This window comes from Cimex lectularius, unplaced genomic scaffold (genome assembly GCF_000648675.2).
Source record: "Cimex lectularius strain Harlan isolate CLEC.00 unplaced genomic scaffold, Clec_2.1 scaffold74, whole genome shotgun sequence".
Taxonomy (NCBI): domain Eukaryota; kingdom Metazoa; phylum Arthropoda; class Insecta; order Hemiptera; family Cimicidae; genus Cimex; species Cimex lectularius.
The window spans coordinates 925,231-953,007 of NW_019392795.1; the positions used below are offsets into that span (position 1 = coordinate 925,231).

Sequence of the window (27,777 nt, forward strand, 5' to 3'; positions counted from 1 at the left end):
CAGGCTCCTGTCGACTTGTTCAAAGGGCTCCCGCGAGTAATATTGTTTGTTTGGAAAAAGGACTTGTTTTTCTTAATTTAAATAAATGGAAAATATACCCCAGGAACCGTACTCGTACCATTACATGATTGCAGAGCGTGTTTGAACTTTGCGATTAAACAAATTTTCTTTTCCCCAAATTAATAAGCTATTTTACATTTTTCCATTTCTTGGACATGTGTGAGCTGTTGCTTGGTATGTGCCGAACTCGTTCAGGATGAAGGATGCGTGTGTGGCAAATGTGAAGGGAAGTTTCATTTCGGTGCTCGCAGCTAGGTACATGGGAAACATAAAAATGAATCAGGATCGTAGAAAAAAATGGAAATGCTATTATTGTTCCAACCCCCTCAAATGCCAAAACCATTAGCACGATTAACAAGGAATAAATTTAAAAAATGAAAATTCCCATTTACGAAGACAAGATGATCATTTAAATGGAAAATTGGATCGAATATTAGGATCGTATACTTTATAGACGGACACACCTAAAATAGATGCCTGTCAAGGGAGTACAATTAAAATGGGTCCCACTTCTGAAAAAAAAAAATCAACCTTTTGTTCCGACGAAGGAACTGATCAATTTCCCCAAATCCTGTAAATACAAATTAACGAGTTGGACGTGATCGAACATACATCAATCTTAAAAATACGCAAATATTTTTTAGACAAGGAAGACAATATAAGAGAAGTACTCAAATTAAAGATGGATAAACCGTGGTACATACTAAAATTTGTAGAATTTCGTTTCCATACATCCACTGCTTTTAGTTGCTCCTGACTTATTTGTAACTACAACCTCTGGAATTTCTGACCTAACATGCCTCAAATGGAAAGGGTCACTTGACTACCCCTGTCCCTAATATTTAACACTGAGGAGGGTTAATTTTCTATTAATTTCCCCCCTTCCTATTTAATTTATTAAGTTTTGTTTATTTTTATATTACATTTAAATATTTTAAATTATATATTCATAATTTTTACTATAGTTTTATTGCTAACTACATAAAAAATGCTGTAAAATGATATATTCACATAGATTGATTTGAGCAAGTAGAAAGATGAAATAAAAATATTAATAAATGGTAAATTTCAACTTTCAAAAATATATTTTGGCGAAAGCAGGGCTTAGTCATAAAAACTGTCGGATACGTGTCCAATATTTTGGAGTGTAGAATCACCAAAAAATGTTTGGCCTTAATCCGTGACACACCACCTGGGTCAACCCTTGTAAGCCTAACGAAGGGCTCTTCTATACAATGATGGAGATTGAAAATAGACCAAAATTGGTCATGCACAATTGAAATTTGGACTTAGACATCTCATAAATAAGTGGTACTACACTTGTACTACTATTTTTCAAGGTTCAATAAATTCTTAGGACAAAAGTAAAAAATATTGTGAAAGAAAAGTAAGTTCAGAGAGCGTACGGAGATTTATGAGGACGTTAAATTTAACGTCCCGCTTTATTAATTTATATACACAACTATTTCGAACATCTTGCCATTCGCCTAATTCATTTACGACCATAAAGCAGTTACAGTTTAGCACCTTTGATCTCACTTTACAATACACCAAGGCAGTTTCTCTAAAAAATATATCAATTACAAATGCAGATAAATATTGTAATCTTTTTTCTTCTATTTAAATATATATTGTTACAGAATATACAGGGCTTGTACAAATACTAATGGATAATTTTAGTATTTTGAGGTGTCCTTTTTTTTTCTAAAAGTTTAAAAAACAGACCCCAAAAAAATATATGTACTATTATTTTGAATAAATAGGTATTTGTGCTTAAGTCCTAATTATTTAAAACAAAATGGACTTACTCGTGTCTAAAGTAAAGATTTTGTTTTAAAATACAAATAAACAGTAAAATAGTTATATAAATAAAATAATTTAGAAACATGCATAAAGATAAAATTTTGTAATTAAATGTAGAAAGTTGTAGTGTTATTAAAGATTTGATAACTACATCTGAACTAAGTTTTCGTATTCAAAATCTCCAGCTTTGTCCAGTGATGGTGTCTTTGCTTAATAAACCCTGTACAATTACATTTCTTTCTATAAATAATTTATAATTTCAATAGTAATCTTTTACACAGTATTCGAGTATTATAAATCATCTTTTTTTAAATAATTAATAACAAATTGGGCCTTTCTCTCTCTTTTTTTTAATAAAAATATTCAACTTTAGATTTTCAATAATGTTACAGATAAATACATGTATTTTCTTGTTTTAAAAATTTAAAATTTTAAAATTATAATTGTTATTTTACTTTTTTTTCTTCTTTTCAATCTTTAAGGGTAAATTACAAAAATATATTTAATTCCTTCATCGGATCCGTCTATTTTTATTAAATTTTTAAAAACGATTAATTAATTCAATCCTCGACTGCGACAGGGCACGGCTTGTCTTCCATGTTGATTATCATGACGGATTCAATTTTTTTCTGCAGCCACTGGAGTATCGGCTTATCCCTGCTCGGAACTGTGCGCTCGTCACCGTTCATGTACGTGAACGTGCCGTCCTTTTTCACAATACAACACCAATTGATTAATTTGTCTTATATAAGTTAAACAAAATATAAGTTAAAAAAAAAAAAAAAAAAAATACCTGACGGACTTTCAGAACCAGTGCGCTTTTTTCGACTGTTGGAACGGACATGATATCGTCAACCCTGACGCCCCATTCGACCTCCCATGTACCCCAAAGTCGGCATTTTTCTATTAGAAACACATGACTAAAAAAAAAAAATTAATATCAAAATTTATTATATTATATAAATAAACATAACAACTTACTGTAATGTAACTAATAGAAATGATCTTCCATCCGGAGTCAGCGGAGCATGAGTCCAGTACGTATCTGTGTCAGCGTAGTGGCCTTTATTTACCAATGAAAGAAGTTGTTTTCCAGAAGCTTCGTAGTTAGAATACGGTTTAACTCCCTGAGGAAACAATATCGAAAAATTTATTCATCTGGACTTACAAAAACATGAAAGACTAAAATTATGAAGGACAGAATATGTTTATTATCAAGATCATGTTGATATAATAATAATATGAAACATTGTCTGCAAGGTAATGCACTACATCCATTTTTGATCATCCTGGTCTAGTCTTTCTCACTTTGTCTGATAAATTTTTGTATTTTCCCCATATTCGGTGTTTTGCATGTGTGTTATTTTGTTACTTCTGTCATGTTCCTTGTAAAAAATTTATTCAATTGTTTAATGGATTAAGTGTCACGTAGGGTCAACCAAGACCAGACATGGGGTCCTAGCGGATGTGAGACCTCGCTTGTACTCGTGTAGGAGAATTATCACTGTTGAGGAAAAAACCATTTGTTGAGAATTAAGTGTGCAAAGAGAGAACTTTGACATTCTACATGACCTACGAGAGTTGGGATCACTGAACTATAACATACTTTGGAGTCATATTTAGGAACAAATGTATTTATTAGCAAGAATAGGCACAATTAACTGGACAAATATTGAGTATTTTTGGGGCAATAAAGTATGATGTACATGAATGTATTTATTAGAAGAAATGTGGGGGCCCCTTCTAATCCCCAAGGTAATGAATATTGTATAATGTATTTTCTTAGTCTTTTTTGAGGGGTTTCTTAGTCAATTATCCTGTGGAATATTGAGTACTCTGGGGGGGGGGGAGTAAAGCCAGGTTCGTATAAATTTATTTATTAGCAAGAATAGGTGGGGAACTCCTTCATAATTAACTGGAGAAATATTGAGTATTTTGGGGCATTGTCAATGAATGGTGGTGTTCATGAAAGTATTTATTTGCAAGAATGGGGGGGGGGAAATCCTTTCCAAATTAACCCAAGGAATATCAAATATTCTGGGGCATTGTCAATGAATTGTGGTGTTTGTGAAAGTATTTATTAGCAAGAATGGGGGCAGAATCCTTTCCAAATTAACCCAAGGGATATCAAATATTCTGGGGCATTGTCAATGAATTGTGGTGTTTGTGAAAGTATTTATTAGCAAGAATGGGGGCAGAATCCTTTCCAAATTAACCGAAGGAAAATCAAATACTCTGGGGCATTGTCAATGAATTGTGGTGTTTGTGAAAGTATTTATTAGCAAGAATGGGGGGAATTCTTTCCCAATTAATGAAATGATGAGGCTTCTTCCACAATGCCCTGAGAATATTGAGTACTCTGGGGCAGTATGAATGTATTTATTAGTGTAAATGTATGTAGTGCTTATTACCCAATTACCTCGAGGAATATCAAGTAATTTGAGGTAAAATGAATGAAGTTTGGTATGTGTGAATGTATTTATTAGCGTGAATGATGAGGCTTCTTCCACAATGCCCTGAGAATATTGAGTACTCTGGGGCAGTATGAATGTATTTATTAGTGTAAATGTATGTAGTGCTTATTACCCAATTACCTCGAGGAATATCAAGTAATTTGAGATAAAATGAATGCAGTTTGGTGTGTGTGAATGTATTTATTAGCGAGAATGGAATGACTGAGGAATATCCAGTATTCTAGGGACAGTAAAAATGAAGTATATTCATGTATGTGTGAAAAATGAATTATAAGGAATAAAATAAAGAATGGTGCAAAACAACAAAATAAAAGAATGGTAAAGAAGAAGAAGGCTTGTGATGGTAGTAAAAAAGCAGTTTGCTAGCCCTCAAACTATCATAAATAAAAAAATAATAATTTGTAATGGATGATATTGATGTACGATGAAATTTTATGACCTATCCAAAAGTTTAATTACAGAGAGAGAAAAAAAAAGTAATGAAGTGTGAACCTCGAGGAACACCTGATTAATCTAAATTGTTTTGACGATAATTATTTCCAAGCTTGAATAGCAAAATCATTATGATATTTTTTTATATATTGCCACAAAACAATTCTAGGAACTGATTATGAAGTTTTATGATTTTATTTAAAAGAAAATTCGATAAAATTAAGAAAAAACAAACATATTTTACCAAGTATTGATCCATGTATCTCGGCTGCCTGGTCCTCATAACAAACTCGTCTCCCATTTCCAAAGCCCTGGGAAAGAATTAAATTGTTAAAAAAAGAGATAAAGTATGTGTTTTTAAAGGTTTACCGTTTTATTCCATCCGAAGCCATGGCTATACAGTCAACTATCCCTCCGGTCGGCTTCGTCAGCAGACCCATGAGACCTTTACCTATGCTTTTGAAAAACAGCTCAAGCCCGTCGTGTTGTTGGAGGCCTAAAACAAAAAAAAACAATTTTAACCATAGGGACTTTTAAATATATATCAATAAAGGTTTGTTAAATAATTAAAAAAAGGTGCACTTAAATAAAATAATTATTTATAATAAAAAAAAACTGATTTTGAGGAACAATTAAAACAAGCACTGGCAAAAATGAAAGTATTTTTCTCTAATAATGATTCATTTTTAAGAATTATGATTTACGCCTATTTACCTAAGGCAATTTCCAAAAGTTTAATAAATAATAAAATAATGAGATTCAAAATTAAATCTTTTGCCTGTGAATGTAGTAGAAAATGATAAGGAAAAATTTAAAAAAAGAACAAAAACAAAAGAATCATGCAAACCTGTTGTTGTAGGTCCGAATTGCTGTTGTCCTTTGAAACACAAGGGACGGCCATGAAGAAAAAAAGCCACACAAGTCAGTAACACCAATCACTACTACATCAACACTAACATTAACATTAAAAAAAAGTAGTAATGTATTGACTTTTCTGTTTGTGTTATTAACACATTCGGTGGAGGGATGAAACAAAATTGTATTAAGACGAAAACTGTGTTGTGTTCAATTTTATTTGTTGTATTTATTTATTTTTTTTTTCAAGCATGCAAACACAATATTCTACCAACTCTACTGATTTACATTTATGAAATGGCTTTCATGCGTGTAAATTGGCCTTTTAACTATTGTTTTATGATCTGGTTACAGTAGTGAATTTATTTTTATTATTATTTTTTATGTAAAAATTAACAAAAATAAAAGTGATAATGAAATCTGGGCCTGTCAATACAAACGATTGAATTTTTATGGCATTTTTTACTATTTAAAAAAAATGATTATTTATCTTTAAATTTATTTAATTGTACTGTTTAATTTATGAGATAAGGTCTAGAAGATGAACAGTTGTGTCAACTTATTTTTAGTAAAAACTTTTTTTATCTACGTTACTATTTTGTCTACTAATTGGTTATTTAGAAAAAACAAACACTTTTTCTAATGGGGAACGGGATTTATGGTTTTATGGCAAAGGGATAAACTAAACTCTCAGTTGAAAAACTAAAGGACACAACACATTTTTTTTTTAAATTTTGTTTTTATCTGAAAAATACATTGTACTCGTTTACCTGACTGGTTCTTTATTATGAGGCCGGACATCCCCAAAGCGATGCCGACTTCAAACGTTCTGCTGTTGCAGACGATGCCGAGGGGAAGGTCTCCGCTTTGTTGCATACAGCATAATCTCCTCTTCTGCAAGTTTGAATTTAACAAAAATGTTTTTTTTTTCCATTATTAAATTGCTCTTTTTTTACCTTTTTATAGTCGTCGTCGAATTGAAGAAGCGTAGAAGAGTCTGTAAGACCGCTTGTGATGAGAGTACTGGATGTCGATGGGCCGCGGATGTGACCTATCAGAACTTGAGCGCCCATCAGCAAGCCGTCACAATACTCTTCAGGACTTTCAACTTGAAACTTAAAAAAAAAAAAGCAATTCTCAATTGGTTTTGAATGAAATAAATTTTAAACTTACAAATGAAGGCTCGTAGAACATATCGCCGAGGCCGTCTGTGAAGTCAGTCACTAGCGAATAAGGATTTCCGAGTATGTCAAGGCCGAATACGAGAACATGAATCTGAGGGAAAAGCTGGGATGTGAAATGCGAGATGATTTCTAATATTTGATTCTGCCTCGTATCGATCAAGCCTTTTCTCTCATAATATGTCGTCCTGGAGGCATTAAAATATTAGATTTTTTTAATAATTAACATAAAATATTTATAAACTCACTTCAGGTTGAGCCCTTTCATTTCAATATGAGAAGCCGAGAGCGTATCGAATAAGAAGTATATAACATCATGGTTGAACGACTTTCCGTAAACGTGATGTGGGATGTTGCCATTCAGCGCAAAGTTGACTTGAAGACTTATCGGTGAAATATGAATCTGTTCGATAATTACTTTTGGATCGTTCGACAATTTGCACTGAAAATGAAAGTCGTTTATAGACAATTGTTTAATTTATAATAATTACAAAGTACCCAATTTGAAAGTGGTTGGTACAAAGCTGTAATGTCTGATCGTATCCTGACAGAGGGCTTTGTTTCGGTCATCCAAGGTGATATGATTGAGTAGATGTTAAAGACAAAATTCTGGTCGAGCTGAAGCGTGAATTCCTGAACTAGTAGTTTTATCGACCTGTAATATATTAAAGTTTGTACAAATTCTCACAATAATTAATTTAAACAAAATGTTTGAAGTACTTGTAGACATCATCGCTCTGTGAATTTTGCTGTCGTTTCAGTACAGCTATCGCTAAACAAGGCCTGTCATTGGACTTCCTCAAGACAGACCTCGGTAGAGGTTTAGGATGGAGGATAATCGGGAAAACAGCGTTGTGGAGTTGATTTTCAACCTGAAATTTCAAATTAAGGAGTGAAGAAAGAGCGAAATAAAAAAGAAATCACCCACCTGTAGCCTGTGCACTTTCATTTGGAAGTAGCTGTAGTTTAATGACTTTCTGTATTGCAACCAAGCTGCAGGAATGTACCTTCTTTGTAATTCTCCATAGAATGGCTTTGTCATGTGCATTTTTTCAAAGTCAACCTAAAATCGTACGTGTCAACGTTGAATAAATCATTAAATTCACTAATTTCGTGGTCCGCTTGACTAATTAATATATTACAATTAATAAGGTTTTTTGGTTGAGATAAAAAAGTCAATGGCACGAGCGGGATTCGAAAATGGCAAAAAGGAGGGAAGATTCAAAAGGTGGGGTTGAGATGGGAAGTTGGCGTCCGAGTGGATCGAGGTCACGATAGCTCAAGTGGTAGCGGCGTATCTAGCTGAAGATTGTGGGTTCGAATCCCGCTCGTGCCATTGACTTTTTATCTCAACTTAAAAACCGTAATTAATTGTTGAATAAATCTTTGAAAAAGATATAAAATGAATTTCCTTTCTAAGTGTTTTTAAGCTTACATGGACAAGCTCCTTCATCTGTGCTTTTTTGGAATCTTGCCTCCAACGTTCTTCAATCCAGGCTGCCAACTCTAGAGTCAACGGTTTCCACTTGTGCGCCACATTAACTTCCCAAATAGGTGCCGAATCTCTCAAAGTGATGTAGGCCACTTCTCGTAATATGCCGTTTTGTTCATTTGCCTTAAACAAAAGCCACAAATGTTGTAACACAATTAAAAAAAGAAAAGTAAAAAAAGGTGAAATTTACCAATGAGAGGCCAAAACCTTTCAAAGAGAAGAAAAGCTCGAGATAGCTTTTCTCCGAGTCAATTTTCAATCTTGTTTTATACGCCACCCTTTCATCTTGGGTAAATAAAAGAACCCTCTGTGGACCTTCTAAATACGAGACCCAATAAACAACCACTTTGTCTTTCCTGGTTTTCTTCATTAACTAGAAAAGTTCAAATTTATTTAAAAGTTAAATTTTTCAAAGTAATTATTACTTGAGGCTTTTGAAGTTCATCAGATTCGGAATCTTCACTGCTGCTGCTTCCTCCAGTCCGAGAAGGGACAGTCGAAAACCGCTTAAGGCTTGCTGAAAGTTTTGCCGTCACTGTCGGAACCTGCGGTGTTGACTGTTGTTTCTTCACCATGTGAAAGCTGACTTTTTCCTGCCCGTAGCCATCCTTAAAAAGGAATTCTGTTAAGACAAGCCGATCTATTTATAAAAATAACTCCTCGGCCTAAATTTTATAAAAATTGTCTTACCTTCCAGACTTCGGCTAAGTAATCCTTGGACTTTTTATTGTAAACGTTCCACAGAAGAGATCTTTCTTTGCACGGATCGTCCCATGTATAAAGCATTGATTGATAAGGACTTAATAGAGCAACCTAGGCGATAAACATTCTTAAAATAAAAATAATAATGTATGAATTAAACCCATACTTGTCCTAAATGCTGTTGGTGAACTTTTAAGAATAGATCCTCACATAAGTTATCAATTCTGACTGGTGCGTCGCCTATTGTGTAACTGTGAAATATTACACTAAACGGCCTGTCACCTCCACCCGCTACTTTCACACAAAGTGCACCCTAGAAGGAAAGTTAATTTTGTTTTGCTCTATTTAATAATTAATTTTAATAAATATACCCCTTTGTCCATTCGGAGGACTGTTGAGTGGTTTGTGGCTAACGGGAAGTGCTGAGAGACAACTTTACTATCTCTATACTTAACGAACATATTCATTTTCTCCGTCTCAGGCCAGAAAGCAATTGACTGTGGATTATATAATATAATTTAATTTTTAGAATATCATTATATTAAGGGAAAAAATACTTACTTGGGATGGGCTAAGATCAATCCAAAGATCGGCTTTTTCATTTTCTTCCATGAACCTCAATGGCCGTTTGCTTTCGTTTGATATAATGAAGTTGGGCAGAAGGGTGACTATTTTTATGAGTTGCGGGCAGACTTCAGAAAGCTCAATTTTGAGAAGTATCCTATAGCGCCTTTTCCTCTCGCGGTCCCTTCAAAAAATTCACTTTGTATCCAAATTTCCGTTTTGCATTGACATTTGAAGAAAATGAATTTTTTTACTTGCAAATCACGAGGCCAGATGTGTTGAAAGCGTCCATGGAAAATGCAGACGACCAGGAGGAATGGTACGCCCTTAATCTGACGCAAGGCTTTCGCTGTTTTCTGTAGCAGAACAAAAGCGGCTCTTCTCCTTGTGCTTCATACACAACGTCCGTTAAAGAAGCCTGTTATTCAAATTTACTTTGTATAAAAATATATTGGTTTTTAAATATTTGCCTCAAAATAAATCACTTGGTAATATAAGAAATAGAAAAATATTGAACTTACTCGGATTTGAAGTGGAAGCCCTGTTTTATTGATGATCCAATAAGGAGCGTAAAGTATAACTTCGCATGTTTCACTCCTCTCGACTTTCATGTTCAAACCTAGTTGTTTGTTCCCGCCTTCCGTGTCTTGTTCAGTCGCCATGCCTATGATTTTTTCTTCTGCATCAGGACTCAGGGTGAAACTCCCCGCCCAGACTATGCCAAGGTAACTCGGGACCTGATGAAAATGAAAAAAAAAAATTAATTTTGGCCTCAGCCGATTTAAAATGACAAAACTCACGTTTACAAAAATTTTATGGCTTTTTAACAAGTTGAGACTGTAAGAGTAGGAGTTTTCCCCGGCTTCGATCCTCGCTTCGAATCCAACTGAAGGTATTTTGATCTCAATAGCATACGGCAGCCTATTTTGAAACGCCAGTGGCGGAATTAGACGGATCAAGTAGTTTGGTATTAATCTAGACTGCCTGTGAGTTGCAACACCATCCTCACACAAAACCTAATAAAAAAACCCTTGTATATTTTAAATATATGTAAATTTTATGTCTTTAAATTACCCTAGTTGAAAAAACAGTAAGGTCTTTTTCATTTTTAGAAGGGCAAATTATATCCTTCGGCGAGTTCAAATCTACAGCTAAATCTTGCCACCAAAGAGCTGTATCACTTATTCCGTAATTACTGATAAAAATAATTTATTAATCAGTGTCTTTTTTATTTTAAAAAATATTTTAAACTTACTCGACATGAGCAGGCATTATGTAGAGTTTGCAGTGGTGAGCGACCGTAAGCGGAACGTTGAAAGTCTCGTCTGGTTCGATAATGGCAATCCTGTACGTGTCTTCAAAAGGGTTTGTCGATTCTCCTATAAGAGGGTAGCCGATTGATTCGAGTATGGATTTCTTGTAATAAAGCGCTATCGCATATGATGTTTCATTCCGCATCTAAACAAACATGTTAAAAATTAAAGAACAGATAAAAAAAAAAAAATAAATAAATAAAAAGTTGCTTACTTGCAGCGGTGACCTGAGTGTGACACTTTGCCCCCAGTCGTGGCACACTATGCTCAGAACAATGTAATAACGAGTGTTTTGTTTTATAGGCTGAAGAAGATGAAGTTTGTTGCAAGTCCTTTGAGGGCATAGGAGTTCAATTTGGTCAAAGTTTGGAATCTGGACTCGCACTCGATGATCCGTCACTTTTTTATAGAGACATGACACAGGTTCAATCGGGAATTTTAAATAAGGCGAATACATATCTGCAGTCGAGCCTGGTTCGCTTTTCTTCGCTGAAAAGCCATCCTCAAAACTAAAAAAAAAAATATATTTTTTTAAAATTTATTTTTCTCTTAGCATGTACAAAAAAAAAATTATATATATCTTACTAATCTCCATCGACGTCAGATCCAACAGGGCTGAAAAAATCTGTTGGCGCTGTTGACGAGGCTGGGCTACTTGGAATAGAATCAGAATGTTCATAGGTTGCTGTCATTAAAACCTTTGCTGGTCCGACCTATTATAAAAATAAATTTTTCTTATATTATAATAAATGTTAAAATTTATTAGTGATAAATTTACCTCTGCTTTTGACAACAGTGTTACAGTTGAATTAGGCGTAATGTCGTTAACTAGGTTTAAAGAATTTTCAGAAGGAAGTTGTGCCAAATTTGTAAAAGCAGAGTACAAGGATTGAACGACGTTGAGAGACTGAGGCGTGACTGTCAGTTCGATTTGATCTTTCATGTCGATGATGACATAAGTTGCAATCTTGTCGATCCCTTCTGTCTCCAATCCTGAATCTATGGAATCACCTAAAAAAATAATAAATGTATTAACTATTACAATTTCCTTTTTGTTTTGTTCGTTTTACTTCGTTTTTTTATGAGGATCGGTCTTGTGTCTTTTCCGGCGTTTGTGTTCGAAACGCTAGTCGCTGATTCGGCTTCTGATACATCGTCGGTGTCTGGCGAAGGCTCAGCACCATTTGAGTCATTGCTGTCGCTCGCTTCTCCATCGCTGCTATCACTAAAATTCTCATTATAAAAAAAAGCACAAATAAATAAATTCAACTTTGTAAAAACAACCAACCCTGTAAAAAGATGATTTATAGCATTGGCCAATTTTTCCATGACTCCTTCTTCATTTTCTGAATCGGAGTCTTCCGGATAGCTAATCAAACTGACACTTTCTGAAATAGCAATTTATTATTAATTAAGACACTGAGGTTTTTTAAATTATTTATTATTAAAAATGTATTATTTAGAAAAAATTCTAACAGATTAACAATGTGGTTTTAGGCCTAAACGAGGTGCTACTGAAAAATGGTAGAAGTGTAATATTGACTCCATATAATTTTTATAGATTTTAAACTGCCTTTGCCTAAATTAACAGAACTTTTTAGTGCTTTACAAGAATTTAGCATCCCATTGTCGCAAGAGCGTTTGGCAACCAAATAAGCACAACTTTAAAGTCTAACTCGGTCAAAAGCAAGGTGTTGCCCTCTCCAAAATTATATTCAATCTAGCTTTACGTAAAGCTATTATTAGAATTATGCCAAGTGATAGCTTAAATGTATAAGTCAGATTTTGGGACATTGGCATCTTGAGAAGAAGAAGAAATACAATTGAAATGTTGTCTACAGCTCTATAAATCCTTGGTTTGACCAGGTGCTACTTCAGCCAAAAACTTGGACACTTAAAGAGGCTGACACAGAATATGAGGACCCTTGAAGGAAAAATCATGACTAACTAGCAGCTGAGGGGGCGTGGTAGCTGAGTGGTTAAGGCTTCAGACTCTCGGCTAGTAGATCCCGTGGTTGTGGGTTCGATCCCCACCGTCGCCTCTGGACTTTTTCCTAAGGGGACCGGAGGCTGGTACTTCAGCCAAAAACCTGGACACTTAAAGAGGCTGACACAGAACATGAGGACCCTTGAAGGAAAAATCATGTGACTAACTAGCAGCTGAGGGGGCCGCGGTAGCTGAGTGGTTAAGGCATCAGACTCTCAGCTAGTAGATCCTGTGGTTGAGGGTTCGATCCCCACCGTCGCCTCTGGACTTTTTCCTAAGGGGACAGGAGGCTGCTACTTCAGCCAAAAACCTGGACACTTAAAGAGGCTGACACAGAACATGAAGACCCTTGAAGGAAAAATCATGTGACTAACTAGCAGCTGAGGGGGCCGCGGTAGCTGAGTGGTTAAGGCATCAGACTCTCAGCTAGTAGATCCTGTGGTTGAGGGTTCGATCCCCACCGTCACCTCTGGACTTTTTCCTAAGGGGACCGGAGGCCTCAAGGAAGGAAGAGGGTTCAGATCTCAGCGACCCTGAATTTGGTCCCAACCCCCTTCAAAAATGAGATCTTCGATGGAAGAACACTGGGGGCTGAAAATTCACACTTGGGTTGCGAGTCCCCAAAAAATAGAGCCAGGGATAAAGTACAGTAAGCTGAACAGATGTAGTGCTCAGGAGGGAACTCCTCCAGTTCCTGATATCAAAAAAAAAAAAAAAAAAAAAAAAAAAAAACAACAACTGGCAGCTGAATGATGTGCAGCACAAAGATATAGTACACTTCATGAAAGCCCCCCCCCCCCATGATGATATATACATAATTCCCCAGAAAAAGGAAAACGGGACGAGAAAAAACCTGAAGGCGTGATGTAAAAAATCTGGGGAATATTTGTAGGAAAATTTTATGGGAGGTAGGACTAATGACTGAAAAGATTTAAGCAAATAGGCAAAACTTTCTAGTCTAATTCTGTCATAAGGCTGGATTATGCTCTATTTAATCTGGCATCACATAAAAGCTATTAGAAGAACCATACTTAATGGCAGCTCAACAATACAAGCCAGATTTTGGGATATACCGACAACATTCTTGGGAAGAAGAAAAAATGTACAATAATAATTGAAATTTTGTCTGAATTACTGACTGAATGTTGACTAATAATCAACAATGCAACTAAATACATGATAGTCTTAGCCTTCAAGAAGGAAGCTTAATTTTATGTTTAGCAACTCATATTTGAAGAGGATGAGCATTTTACATTGGTGTGTTTCTCAGCGACCTGTTGTATCATAATTTGTTGAAGTCGTCTGGAGTGGTCTTTAGCCTTTAAGGCTTCTTAAGTTTAATATTTTTAGACAGTGAGAAAGTCTAAGACCACCAAATTAAGACAACCCAAATAAATCCTTGGTTTGACTGAATGCTGAGCCAAAAACTTGGAGACTTTTATTGTTGTTGGCTCTGAGGACCCTTGAAAGGAAAAATGAGACAAAGAAGGCCTAACTGCGAGCTGGATGACCTGTAGCAGCACAGAGATATAGTATACTTTATAAAATCAAGAAGTACTGGCTTGGGCATGTTGAAAAATTCCTCTTGGAAAAAGGAAAAGAGGATGCCTGAAAAAAATCTGGAGACATGATGCAGAGAAACTGACAGACTGGAGAAGGGTGTAGGACAAAGATGTTTGGAGAGAAATTATATGCAAGGAAAAGTTCATGGACTGTAGAGCTAGATTTAAAAAAAAAAAAAATTACAAGTATAATCAAATACCATGCTTCGTCTTGATGTGTTCGCGGTGCGATCGTTTTCTTATAAACAGCATCGATCCGGTTTCAACATCTTGCTCATCTGCAGATGTTTCTGACTCTTCGGAATTCAAGACACGCTGAAAGCTCTTACTCTGCGCCACTTTACACATAGAATTAACCAATTCTTTGTCGCCATTTTCCTCTGTGTTCAGCCTTGGTTGAATGAGATATGCTTTTGCTCTGAAAATCTATTTTTTGGTTTTTATTTAAATAAAGTTAAAAAAAGAAAAGTATATGTACTTTGATTTGCATTTCAATCGGCCTGTAAATACCCTCGTCTTCAACAGAAGGCTCTAATAATGGTTCCCAGGCTCCGATTTGAGAATTATAGTATGACGCTTGAATTTGTAAACTGCCTAGAATTTAATTATATTCAATTAGTCAGTTTTAAGACATAAAATAAAACGCAAACCTTTCATTTGCAGATTTGAAGTCCAGTTACTTATTACGGCATCGGCGACTGTTTTGACTAAAATCATTGGTGCACGCTTTACGCCGTCCTCCAGCTCGAACATGACTCTCACTTTTGGTACAGTTATCGTGAACATTTCGCTCACTCTGCCCATTGAATCTCTACCAAAGCCGAAATTCTCTGAGTGGTGAACGAACTGATAAGGTACGATTTTCTTAGGTGACCAGAGATCTTCTATTTCGACATTGCCAAACAGCATGTTACTCATGTCACCTTCTTCAGCGCTCATTCCAACATTGAACTCATCTAAGATCTAAAAACCAGAAAAAAAAAAAATCAAGTTCACAGTGTCAAAATATGTAAATTTACAAACCAAATTTGTAGCGTGAATGATGCTCGGAGTTATGTGAAAATCGACAAAGCTCACATTCATCGTAATCTTTAGTCCTCCGTCATTAGCTTTTATCGTTCTAGCAAACTCAACATCGCAAGGTTGCAGAACCTGAAATAATTTTGTTTACCATTAAAATCTGTCATTTTATAAATACTAAAAGATATTTATTACAAGATAAGGAGACTGTTCGTTATGAGGGTTCTGATATTTTGTGAGAATCCGAAGACCCGCTAATGAAAAAACCAAAGACTCCCTCCCGATATGCCTAGAGTAGTCTACAATCACTTCTGTCCTGAGCAAGAGCGAATAACCACCTGACGAATATACCATAATCTCCGGTTTCCTAATCTGCAACGATATACTTATTCCTAAAACATAAATAGCAACACGTCAACATTTTCTTTAATGTAAAAATATTTTTTAGAAATGATAAACCTGTTTGTTCATCGCTGCAAGAAGCCCTCGATGAAAAATATCCGCTTGTACTGTCTACTGAACTTGGAGGCCTTGCTAACTCGACAATTGGCTTTGCCTGAAATTAAAATTCAATAAAAAAATTCAATAAAAAAAAATAAAAAAATGATAGGATTACCTGAATGACAGCTCCATCTCCGACATAACCGTGGTTGATCAATCCTCCCTCCGTGTATTTATCCGGTGGAAGTGAATCCATTAAAAACCGAGTGAAATCGAGTATGAAAGATATTGAAAGGCTCAGCCGAGTACACTCAACAAGGACATCTATGCATTTATCACCAGACTGGGTCTGTTTAAATGTCGCGTCGATTATCGGCGGTGCTGAAACCGATATGTTGCTATTGTCCTCCATATAAGGAGAATGTATCTGAAGTATTCTAAAAAGAGACAAACAAAATTTAGAAAGATTTGTTTAAATTTAAGAATTGTACTTATACTTTTTATTCTCCGGGTCGGTTTCTTTTCTTATGTCCTCAACAACACAAGTAGAAAGTGAAGTCTTCAATTCCAAACTTTTATCCGAGAATACGTCAATGGTGAGCAAAGCTTCTCCTGTTTCCAGTTTACACAGGCCTTGGTTCATATCTCTCATCGGCGAACTTAACACCTAAATTTGAAAATTTAAAATCCGACAAGTTTTTTTTTTTTAAATAAACACCCACCTCATCGCAATCGCTGAACAAATAGATGTGAAGGCCTTCGAAATTAAACCTCACTGAAATTTCTTTTTTGATCTGTTCATTTTGATAGAAAAATGCCTGAAGTTTACGTACAGACTGGTCCTCGCTTGGTGGCAAAGGTGTTACAATCTCGCTTGGCGAAGTCGGAGACCAATTGTTACAAACTTCACCTAAAAACAAGAATAAAATCAGTTTTTATCAAACAATCATGATTGAACGCTTACTTATAAAACTTCCGTTTTTAAAGTTATCAGCCCAGACGCTTAAAATCGTCGTCAAATCCCTTTGACCCAAGTTTATCATTACATTATCGATTAAGCCATCTACTTGGTATAAAAGCAACTGCGAAGGCGGTTGGGAATAACTACCGTTCATGGATCTTGCAAATAATGTGATTGCCTTTGCATCATTATAATTCACCGCTCTTTTCACATCAATTTTAATACTTAATGGCTCGATGACTGGTTCCTTTTAATAAATGACAATAATATTAATTAAATAAATAAACTTTTACTAGTTTTTATAATGAATTAATATTACCTGAGCTTCTAATGTTCCTGCTAAAGTCATTATGGCTCTGCTGAGATGGATGTTATCCAATTTTATGAGTATGTTGTCTATAATGGGCGTAGCTGTACCTTCAGCTGTTACTTTTTCTTTGAAAAAGTTTTCTACGCTTAAATCCCCTTTGAATAAAAAAATCCAATTTTTACAAGATAAACTGAGAAATAATTTTATTTGTAGATTTTACCTAGGCTCATAATTACTAGGTCGGGGGATGACATTTTCTGAGGGAAAAGAAACGAAGGTGTGTGGAAGTCAAGAGCAAGGTGGATTTTAGTGCTGCAAGACCGAAGCAAGGCGAATCTCTCCTGGAACTGTCTGTCGATTTTGTTGAACAACGCATGGATCATATTTGGTTTCACGAAAGGCTCTATGAAGTGCTTTATATGGGGAAAAATTAATAAAAATATTTAAATAAAATCTGCGTAAAGTTAAAATTTTTTACTTGCAGATCGATGATCATTTTTGACAGAACGACAAGCTGTATCCGGCCGATTTGTACTTTAAGGCTGCCGTCGGATTTAACATCGTCCCTTTTTGTCTCGATCTCGACTGTTTTGTAAAAACGAGGATTGTGCCTGATGTACTTGAAATTTATGACCTTTTCATCATCAATTGTTAAAACCTAAAATATAATATTATTTGTGTTTTATACGATACGATGAACTTGAAAATTGTTGAAAGTCCTGTCCTGATTGATCCAGGGATAAATAACCAGTTAATCGGAGTTGAACAAACTTTATTATTTCTGACTTTACCTTAGGATAAAGAGTCATTCCTGTAAGATCATCGATGGAAATAGATGATAAATAAAATTGCAAAACCATCCTCTCGTTGGCTTTAAACAGGCAATCGCTTTCCAGTCCGCTCACCTAAATGTTATAATATAATAATAAAAAACCCATAACGAATTATTTTACTGTTAGAGACCTTCATTTCCAAAAATTCAACATCAGAATCACAAAACTTGAGGTGGAATTCGTGCATTCGGGTCGAATAGCTGAATTTTGTCGCACCCGGCGGTATAGGCGGGTCTGATTTTTGATCCCAGAGATTTGCAAAGGCGTCCAGTGGTATTTTATTCATGACTTTCTGAACGAGCAAAATCTCCCGGTTTTGAATCCTGAAAATATATTTTATTTGAGATATTTTCGCATGAAATTTTGATTAAAGCATACTTTTGAAGGAGGTACTGCATGTATTTGTTGAGCGTGACAAAAGCTTCTCTGTGCAGGACAACCCTTGCACTTGAAAAGTCCAGTACCAAAGATTGTTCCACATTGTGAAAATGGCTCTTAAAATCAGGACAGTCAGCTCTGACCTAAAATTATTTAAAAAAATATTCAAATTTTACTGTTTTAGTGTATTAAATTAGAATTTACTTTTCTATAAAGCATTGTGGCTAAATCACATCCTTGATCTGTTGCGATAAGTTCAAGATATTGTCCAGAAGGAGCAGTATGAAGTTTATCAACTAGCTGCATCCCTCCTACTGAGGCTTGTATGGCAGGTCCGTACTCCATAAGCGCAGCGTCACAGCATATGTTGGATATTCTGAGCATTAGGTACGGTTTGTCGATGCGGTTGCAAGATCTGCATAGCTGAACTACTATCTGTAAAAGTTTTTATTTTGAGAATGTCATATTGTCGTATCGATTGAAATCTCACCTCGCCGACTATGAATCTCAAGAGCATTGTTATCGTATTGTTCGGAGAGACATTGTCGTCGAAACCAGGCAGGTCGACCGTTCTAGCCCAGAGTTCAATCTCTTCGTCGCTTTGGTCAGTCGATATTGTGTTCTTGTGATCCTGCATCGTTGCGACTTTCGCGTTGCCCTTTGAAACCGACATCAGGCCTGGTCGGTTAATCGCGTTTATTACAGTCTCGATGAGAATTATTTTAAGCTCGAGCATCTCCTCGTGGGATGGGTCTCCTTTATAAACATCGTTGACAAACTCGCTACAAGTCGCTATATTAACGATATTCGACGATTCTGATACATGCACCGTGTTCACAGAAGGAAGCGGCAGATTGTCAAGAAAATCCATGACGCTACCAATTTTTCTGTCTGATACGTTGATTTTTAAACTTGTCAGTCCAACATTTAATTTATACCTGTACGACACAAGAATAATATTTATAAAAAACCTTTATAAATAAAAAATAAATATTTACCTTGGTAATGTTTTATATTCTGGTTTTACACTGTTAGAAAATGAAAACTGGAATTGGAGTTTTGGCAGGAGATGGAATTCGGTATCACTCAATTTCTTTGCATCTCTCCAGACATCTCCTTAAAATTAAAAATCAAACTTTATATCATCCATTTTAAAGTAAATTATTATTATTAAAAAAAAAAAAATACCAGCATCACAAAACAGGACTTGAAAATCCATAAATTCTATGTTGAATCTATCGTAAAGCCTTTCTTCCAGTTCCATATGCGTCGCATCTTCCAAATTGATATTACTAGGCTGAAGTTCGGTTGTAACTTTAATATGTCCGAAATCAATTATGGCTAAATTTCCACCTCTGAAAATTTTAAAGATATAAATTGTTAAAAATTGTTATAATAGAGTCAACTGTTTAAACTTATTTACTTCTGTAACGTTCCGAGTTCAGGTACAACTAAATACGGAAGTTTGAAGTCTATATTCAAGTCAATTGAGCTGCATCGTTTTATCGCCTTGCTTGTCATTGATTTGATACCTGCCGAGCAGATTTCTGTCAGGGAGTGGAAAGCTTTCGACAGGGATGTGTTCGCAGTCTGAAAGAAGCTGATCAATTCTGATATAGCATGCTGAAAGTTAAAAAAAGTTAATAAACGTATATTTTAATACAGAAAGGAGTTATTTTGCCCTACCTCATGGTATACTACTTCAATTGGTTCTAGATTTATCGTAAGCCCGTAATTGGCTTCAGAGTTAAGTGGGTTCTTTTCAAAATCGAGGGATAGAAAGTTCGAAGCTGGATTTCCCGTGTAGATATTGTCAGCGGTAATCACAGGTATGAGGTCGTGATCGATGTTAGCCCCTTCAATGACAAAACTCTCGACCCTTGCTGAAAACTTGAAAGCTTTCGCTGACGGTCGGGTTTCAAGGCTTGCCAAAAATTGAGCAAGTGTCAGAACAAGTACTTCGTGCCCTCGTTTCAGCAGGCTCAGCGAACAGTTGGCCAATGTAAAGTTAATTTTATGCTCTGCGTATCAGAAATTCGTCATTTGACTAAAATCTAGTCATAAAATTTTATTCAATTACCTATGTATTGTTTCGGCTTGTCAAATACAATGTACTCCTGGCAGTAACCGATAGCGTCGAAAACTTGGTTTTTTTCACAAGGCGAAAGTTGGGCCCAGATTCCTCTACCTTTATCCGCTACGACATCAAGCTCTTTGTAAGTTTTTGACCTGGCACCCCTCGCCCACCACGTGCCTTGCTTTTCAATTATATTCACACGTTCTGGTGCTTCTTTCAACAACTAATAAAACCGTAAAAGGTTTAATTGAAGAAAAAATCTATACAATTTTATACATGCCTGTGATTTTGAGTATTCCCTTGCTATAATGATGTCAGTGACTGTCAGCAAGTCTTCGCACTGCTGAAGATCCAGCTTGAGTTCGGTATCTGTCGGTTTGAGCAACATCTGCTTATAAAGGGTGCAGTACCTCCTCCAGTTGTTTCTGTGCGTTTTGATCCTCTCCCAAGTAAACGGTCTTATGCGTTGTTCTAGGACGCCATTGTACGCATATTTCCACCACAGAGGTACATTTCCTGGAAGCTTCTTCCCTGGATGAAACTTCCTGAAACGCCTGAAATTTCACAATATTTGTTTTTCACAATTTGAATTGATTTTAAAAGATTAAAAAAAATCTATTAGGATAGTCTGTAAGGAATTAAGGAAACTTTTGTTTTTGTTTGCTAGTTGTTCTTTTAAAAAATTACATAACAGGATAATTCAGGAACTAAAATTTACCAAATTACCTATTTATGTTAATCCTTCTGAAAGAGTCTGCTAGCTCGATGAGCGCTAAATATTGAAGACGAGAGAGCTGCGTTGCAGCGTCCTGCAGGACAAAGTCAACTAAAAGTTTTGGCACTCGCGCTTCATTCGATTTGTTGACAATCAATTTCATTTTTGCAGTTATCGGTTTCAATACTGAAACAGAATTGTTCCAGTTGAAATTTTACTTTGGTTTTTGACAAATCTACTCGACCTACTGAATTCGAACTCTTCCCCTCTAACGCTAAACGTTTCCAGACCCCTTTTCATGTCGTTCCTCCAGGTGTAAGGGGCAGCGGAGTCCTGGCCTGGGTCTTTTCCGACCAGCTCTGAGCAAACAGGATTACAATAGATGGACAGAGATTCCAACCGGATCATCTGGTATACGGACGAAAGTGACTGGATCGTCGTAGTCGGCTTCCATTTGCTGAAAAAAAACAACATAAAATTAACATAATAAATAATAATAAAATTACAACAAAATTTTACCTGTTTGTTGTTTCAACAGATATACTTTGAAGGCAAATCCCACATGCAAAAGGGTTTTCGCTCATCACTGAGTCTTCATAGCGGATGTGAATGTTGTGAATAAATACTTGTAAGTTGTTCATTATTGTCGTCATAAGATTCTCAATGAATGTAGGAGATTCTGGAGCATCTAAAATTTTTTGAATTATTTTTTGGCCCATAAAACTTTTGAAATCTCAATTAATCACCATTTCCTAAAATATTTCCTGATTCTAACAATTCCTGTTTTCTCCTTTTAGAAGCTCTCATCAGTCTTTTCTCTTTCTCTGGGTCGTATTCGCGGTCTGTTATAGGCGCGGCTATTATGTGCACTTCCTAAAATAAAAAAAATGATTTAAAAAAATAAAAATTAAAATAATGTGAACAAAATGTCTTCACCTCCATTTCTATCACGACGGACTCTTTGCTGAAGCATCCCCATGGTATTTTGATGTTGATCCTTCCAATGGCTCCGACTTTGACCTCGATAGGCAAATCCAGTTCGTACTATACAAAATTAAGTAGTTAGATCAAGTCTGAACATTTTGATTAGGTGATCTTTTAACTACTAACAAGAGCGTCTGGTTTTATTTTGAGGTCCGTCAACTGGACTTGACCTCCGAAGATCCCGACGTTTAGATTTTCGGTGTCGAGGTCTTGGATGTACTTGCCCAAATAACGGTGAAGGAGAGTTGCCACCACCCTTTCAAACATCTTGGGACTCCCTGAATGAAAAAAGGAAAATATATACATATATAACTAAGAACACAAAAAATTATACCACTGTATGGTCGAAAGTGTATTAAAAATCTACATTTCTACAGATAATAATTCTTAAGAGTGCCAAAAATACTAACAAAAAAAAGAGAAATGGGAGAGAAATAGAAAATGAGAGGGAGAAATAAAAAAGGAGAGAGAGGGAGAGGGAGAGAGNGAGAGAGAGAGAGAGAGTGAGACGGAGAAAGGGAAGGAGAGAGACACACGCAGACTGAGGGAGAAACTATGCGGTTCAAAGTCCTTTCTCTTGAAACTTCACCTATCTGTCAAAAGCCAATCAAATTATTATAAATTAAATCTTCTAGCCTTTAATAATGTTTATCCAACGTTTACCCCCTCTCGGTACGTGAAAAATCCCGGAAAAGACTCTCGACAAAGGAAACCCAGCTGAAGAATCGGTGAACTTGAGAGCCATTTTCACAGTCTATGAATTTTTCATTGTACAAAGGACCGGACGTCTTAACATCATTGTATTCCTTAATACAACCCTTTCTCTTCCGTCATTTTATTTTTAGTTTCCATGAAATCTTTTTCTTCTTCTTGTTCGACAGGAAGGAGTTTGAGATGAGGATTTATCGGTTAGTTACATTTTTTATTAATGAGAAAAATGGTTTTAAAATAATGTTGAACTAATAATAATGATAAACCTACAGGTGGCCGTTTTAGGCGATAATTTCGAGAAACTAACGTGTCAAACCGGGAAGCTTTTGTTTTCCTGGTTCGCCTATTCTCGCTGTATTATATGTATTCTCCTTTTCTACAGTTATGTGTAATAAACTGGCTAATGAAAATAATAGCTGCTACAAAGAAATTTATTTAATTCCTCTATCAAGGCCCTTAAATAGCTTCTCAGGGTCGGGCTTAAATTCAGGAGCCATTAAAGTTAATATCACTGAGGAGGGGGGTCGATAAATTAGGTTGTGCACAAGTCAAACTCTCCACCCCCTCGTGACTAAATATAGCGAAAATAAAACCAATCAGCTTTGAAATTAAGGGAGTTAAAGACAATAGGAGAAAACCGCAATTGTCGATTATCGGGAAAGTTCTCGAGTCGTAAATAATAAAACCACCGGGGGGGGGGGTAAAAAATCCAATGGAATTGAATATCGGGAATTTTAATATTTCACAATATCTATTTTCGTCGGATTTCACTTTTGTTAAAGAGTAAAGGGAGCAATTCGAAGAAAGCGGGAGTGGACGTCGGAGAGATGAACAATAGAGACAAATCTTTTGTCAAAATTAAAATAAGTATTTAAAAAAAAAACAGTATCCAATCTAATACTGTCAAATTCAAACTAATCGATATATTTCCTGTAAATTTGCCACATTTACAATCATATTTCAATTATTCTTACTATTCCTATCTCTTTTCCGCTTGTGCCCCTTGCTATCTTGAAATATCCGCCAAATCAACGTTCTTACTCTTTTATCCGTTCATTTGCTTCTAACTTTTTTTATATACATTGGCAAATTGTTTACATAGGTTTAATGAAAAATGGTTTTCCGGTTCGTCGATTCTTGTTCTAGTGAAAAAGTGAAATTTTGTGCGATAAACAAAATAGTACGATTTGAACGCAGCGGTACAGTACTGTTAGCAAACAAAGCAAAATCAAGTCAGATAGAAAAGAGAGAAAGAGACGTAAAGAAAGAAAAAAATATATGGTTTTATTTATAACGCCAAGATAATCTTTTCTAATCCTCGGTGCATTTTTCGAAACAACTTCAAAAGAACCTTTTCCATAGGTCAAATTATTTACTTACCAAAACTCCAGCCAATTCCTCTCCCCCCCCATTAGCAGAGATTATTGTCGAAAGGATCTTCTCTAATTCTCCAGACTTTTTTTTGGAACGTTCAAAAGAACGCATTCCAAAACCAATCAGTATTTTTTCTAAACTTTTGGGCGGTTTTGTCTAAAGAGCCCAGAGAATATTTTCTTAACCTCTAGAAATTTTTTTCCAAAACGTCAGGCGATTTTATCGAAACTTCAAGACAATCTTTTCTGAGCTACTAAGTGATTTGGTTTTCAAATCTTAAGAATTATTTTATCGATACTGTCAGGAGATTTTGTCGGAACATCAAGTCAATTTTTTCTATACCACGAAGAGATTTGTTTTTCAAAACTTAAGAAGTATTTTGTTGATATTGCCAGGAGATTTGATCGGAACATCAAGTCAGTTTTTTCTATACCACGAAGAGATTTGTTTTTCAAAACTTAAGAAGTATTTTGTTGATATTGCCAGGAGATTTGATCGGAACAGTCAGTTTTTTCTAAACCACGAAGAGATTTATTTTCAAAACTTAAGAAGTATTTTATCGATACTGTCAGGAGATTTTGTCGGAACATCAAGTCAATTTTTTCTATACCACGAAGAGATTTGTTTTTCAAAACTTAAGAAGTATTTTGTCGATATTGCCAGGAGATTTTATCGGAACATCAAGTCAATTTTTTTTTAAACCACGAAGAGATTTATTTTCAAAACTTAAGAAGTATTTTATCGATACTGTCAGGAGATTTTGTCGGAACATCAAGTCAATTTTTTCTATACCACGAAGAGATTTATTTTCAAAACTTAAGAAGTATTTTGTCGATATTGCCAGGAGATTTTATCGGAACATCAAGTCAATTTTTTCTAAACCACGAAGATTTATTTTCAAAATTTAAGAAGTATTTTATCGATACTGCCAGGAGATTTCATCAAACATCAAAACAAATTTTCTAAACACCAAGTGATATGTTTATCAAAACTTAAGAAAAAATTTGTCGATATTGTCAGGAGATATTGTCCAAACATCAAAAGAAATTTTTCTAAACCACGAAGAGATTTATTTTTCAGAATTTAAGAAGTATTTTGTTGATATTGCCAGGAGATTTTATGAAACATCAAAAGAAATTTTTCTAAACCACGAAGAGATTTATTTTTTCAAAACTTAAGAAGTATTTTAGCAATACTGTCAGGAGATTGCATCGAAACTTCAAGATAATCTTTTCTGAACCACCAGTTGATATGTTTTTCAAAACTTAAGAAGTATTTCACCGATACTATCAGGAGATTTTAGGGAAACTTTGAAGAGTCTTGTTTCTAAAACTTTAGAAGACTTTTGTCGACACTGTCAAGAAATTTTTGAAATCTTCAGAAGAATCATTTTAAAATTTTGAAAAGAAGGGGTATTTTTACGATATTATCATTTGTAAACCTCCTATTCGAAATCACAGAGAGATTTGTTTTCCAAAACCTCAGATGGGCTTTGTCGACACTGTCAGATTTTTAAAACGTACTTTATCAGAGCACCAAGAGTTTTGGTTTTCAAAACTTTAGGAGTATTTTGTCGATACTGTCAGGAGATTTGTGAAAACGTCCAGGTCAATTGTCGAAAACTTCAGGAGAATATTTTCAAAACATTTAAAAGAAGTATTTTGTAAAAATTCAAATGTGCTTTGTCGACACTGTCGGGATATTTTTCAAACCACCAGGATAATCTATTTCAAATCGCTAGATTTGTTTTCAAAAACTTCAGAAATCAAAATCTTGAAATTTCTTTTGATATTATTTATACTTTGATCTACAGTCAAGTAATATTTTCCCGATCAAATAATAAAAAATGTTATGTGAAATATGTTTCAAGAATTATATTCAAGAAACAAATCTGAACGTTTGGATAAAAATAATGCAAACGATAACAATTTTAATACTAATCTTGAAAATATGTTTTTATCGATCGTTTTATTTTATTAAGGACGATTTATAAATTAAATTGAATTGCAGGTAAAAAACAGACAAACGGGACATTTTTGTTAGGAAATTTGTAATTTTTTTTGTCCGGTTGTATGGAATACAAAGGGAAATATAGAAGAAAAATATTATTATATAAAAAAAAAGGCGTGAAACGGGTTGGGCTGATAACTTATCATTGTCAGCCTTAAACCTTTCACGTTGAATTATTGTAGGACGATCAAAATTTAGTTCGAATTGTAAAGGGATGTTTGTAATCGTGGAATTCACTTCCGTATCGGGTAAAAAAAGAAAAAACGAATATAGGCCATAAGGACCGCATTGGCCCGGGCACAGCGAGTTTCCCAACCATATGGCAACCCAGTTTTCTTCGTTCCGGCTTTCAAATCCGATTTTTCGAATGAGGGGGGAAAAGTTAATTTTTCGCGAAGGGAGGCTAACGGGGAAACTGCCAGGGGGTACGACAGCCACCACTAATCCAATTTACCATCTCTTCACCAACACAGGCCCGGACCAATGCAAGGCAAAGCAGTCATGCGGAAAGAGATCTCGAGACAAATTTTAAACTTATAGATATTACAAAAAAAACTGTGATTCAATTTTTAAAAAAAAGTTAATGAATATAACTGACGAACTGTGTAGTTGCGAATCAATGATCTTGTATCTACTAACAGAGCTAAAAAAAATCTGCATATCTAATAATTGTTTAAAAAATATAAAAATAAATAATATAATATACAGAAATAAAGAAAAATGTGTAAGAGAGATAAATGAATAAAATATATTTTGAACAACCCTATCAACTAGCCTTACTTTTCTTCTAAATGTTGAACAGCAGTTTCGTCGGAATTGTTGGGCGGTTGTTATTATTATTTTGGATATTTTTTTTTTTATTGTTGAAATGAAATTTTCCAGTCCATTGCGAACGGTTCGCCGACTGGATGCCTACTGCAGGTTAGGTGTAGGCAAGGAGAGGACGGCCATTTTGGTATTTATTGATCGACGAAAACCCCGACCTTGCGCTCGCTCATTGATAAATCCACCGTCTCCGAATGTGCTTTATGCATTTGTTTTATTTTTTAATTGTTTTTTTTTTAAATAGACTAATCGGCCTTTTTGTCTTTTACGGCCGAGTACGAAGCCCGGCGAAGTCCTGCTCGCAGTCGGTCAACCGGCAATCCACTTGCAAAAATCTATTAATAGAAACAAGAAAAACATTCTCAGACTAATTGGTCATAAATTACCTCGAACCAATAAACATTAATGACTATTTTGTTTAAGTGTAAACAACCTTCAATTTCAAACTGTCGTTCTTTTATTGCAGTTCTCGACAAAAAGGAAAAAAATTATGACATCAATAACATCCAATAAGACTTAGAAGCGAATACCTTTTAAGACAAAGCAAGAACATAGTTTTTCTAAAAAATATTTACTAGTCATATAAAATTGTTTTAAAATTGTCTATGAATTTTAATACATAGAAATTTATTTTAAATGTGTTTTTATGATTTCAGTATAGTTCTTGTACTGAAGAAACGGCACATGTCGGTGTCACCTGTGGGATTCGTCTT

The 27,777-nt window shown here is 35.2% G+C and overlaps 1 protein-coding gene across 3 annotated transcripts; it reads right to left on the bottom strand.

Annotated features, from left to right (window-relative positions):
* Nucleotides 1-2,352: 2,352 nt before the first annotated feature.
* Nucleotides 2,353-27,206, bottom strand: LOC106667538 (vacuolar protein sorting-associated protein 13A-like). 3 transcript variants are annotated; one of them, XM_014395538.2, is made up of 61 exons: nucleotides 27,020-27,204; nucleotides 22,271-22,422; nucleotides 22,097-22,204; nucleotides 21,907-22,033; nucleotides 21,680-21,848; nucleotides 21,409-21,617; nucleotides 21,172-21,346; nucleotides 20,726-20,999; nucleotides 20,449-20,668; nucleotides 20,055-20,389; nucleotides 19,792-19,991; nucleotides 19,557-19,723; nucleotides 19,367-19,484; nucleotides 18,859-19,306; nucleotides 18,573-18,803; nucleotides 18,369-18,511; nucleotides 18,121-18,313; nucleotides 17,949-18,062; nucleotides 17,636-17,815; nucleotides 17,378-17,570; nucleotides 17,167-17,312; nucleotides 16,851-17,094; nucleotides 16,609-16,796; nucleotides 16,384-16,553; nucleotides 16,062-16,323; nucleotides 15,905-16,001; nucleotides 15,641-15,837; nucleotides 15,449-15,577; nucleotides 15,076-15,388; nucleotides 14,904-15,019; nucleotides 14,626-14,851; nucleotides 12,165-12,264; nucleotides 11,947-12,101; nucleotides 11,655-11,887; nucleotides 11,462-11,589; nucleotides 11,091-11,385; nucleotides 10,819-11,021; nucleotides 10,638-10,758; nucleotides 10,364-10,579; nucleotides 10,085-10,300; nucleotides 9,818-9,981; nucleotides 9,561-9,747; nucleotides 9,371-9,496; nucleotides 9,166-9,312; nucleotides 8,988-9,110; nucleotides 8,723-8,905; nucleotides 8,488-8,670; nucleotides 8,241-8,420; nucleotides 7,734-7,868; nucleotides 7,526-7,677; nucleotides 7,304-7,460; nucleotides 7,054-7,247; nucleotides 6,798-6,993; nucleotides 6,581-6,739; nucleotides 6,395-6,518; nucleotides 5,617-5,646; nucleotides 5,139-5,265; nucleotides 5,014-5,080; nucleotides 2,845-2,990; nucleotides 2,657-2,783; nucleotides 2,353-2,570 (listed from the first exon to the last, which is right to left on the bottom strand). In XM_014395538.2, exons 2-61 carry the CDS (start codon nucleotides 22,409-22,411, stop codon nucleotides 2,424-2,426), a joined length of 10,554 nt encoding a protein of 3,517 aa, XP_014251024.1. In that variant the 5' UTR covers nucleotides 22,412-22,422; nucleotides 27,020-27,204; the 3' UTR covers nucleotides 2,353-2,423. The 3 variants fall into 3 exon arrangements, with proteins under 3 accessions (XP_014251024.1, XP_014251025.1, XP_014251026.1); XM_014395539.2 differs by lacking the exon at nucleotides 5,617-5,646; XM_014395540.2 differs by lacking the exons at nucleotides 2,353-2,570; nucleotides 2,657-2,783; nucleotides 2,845-2,990; nucleotides 5,014-5,080 and having other exon boundaries at nucleotides 5,151-5,265; nucleotides 5,617-5,710; nucleotides 27,020-27,206.
* Between the last annotated feature and the right edge of the window lie 571 nt (nucleotides 27,207-27,777).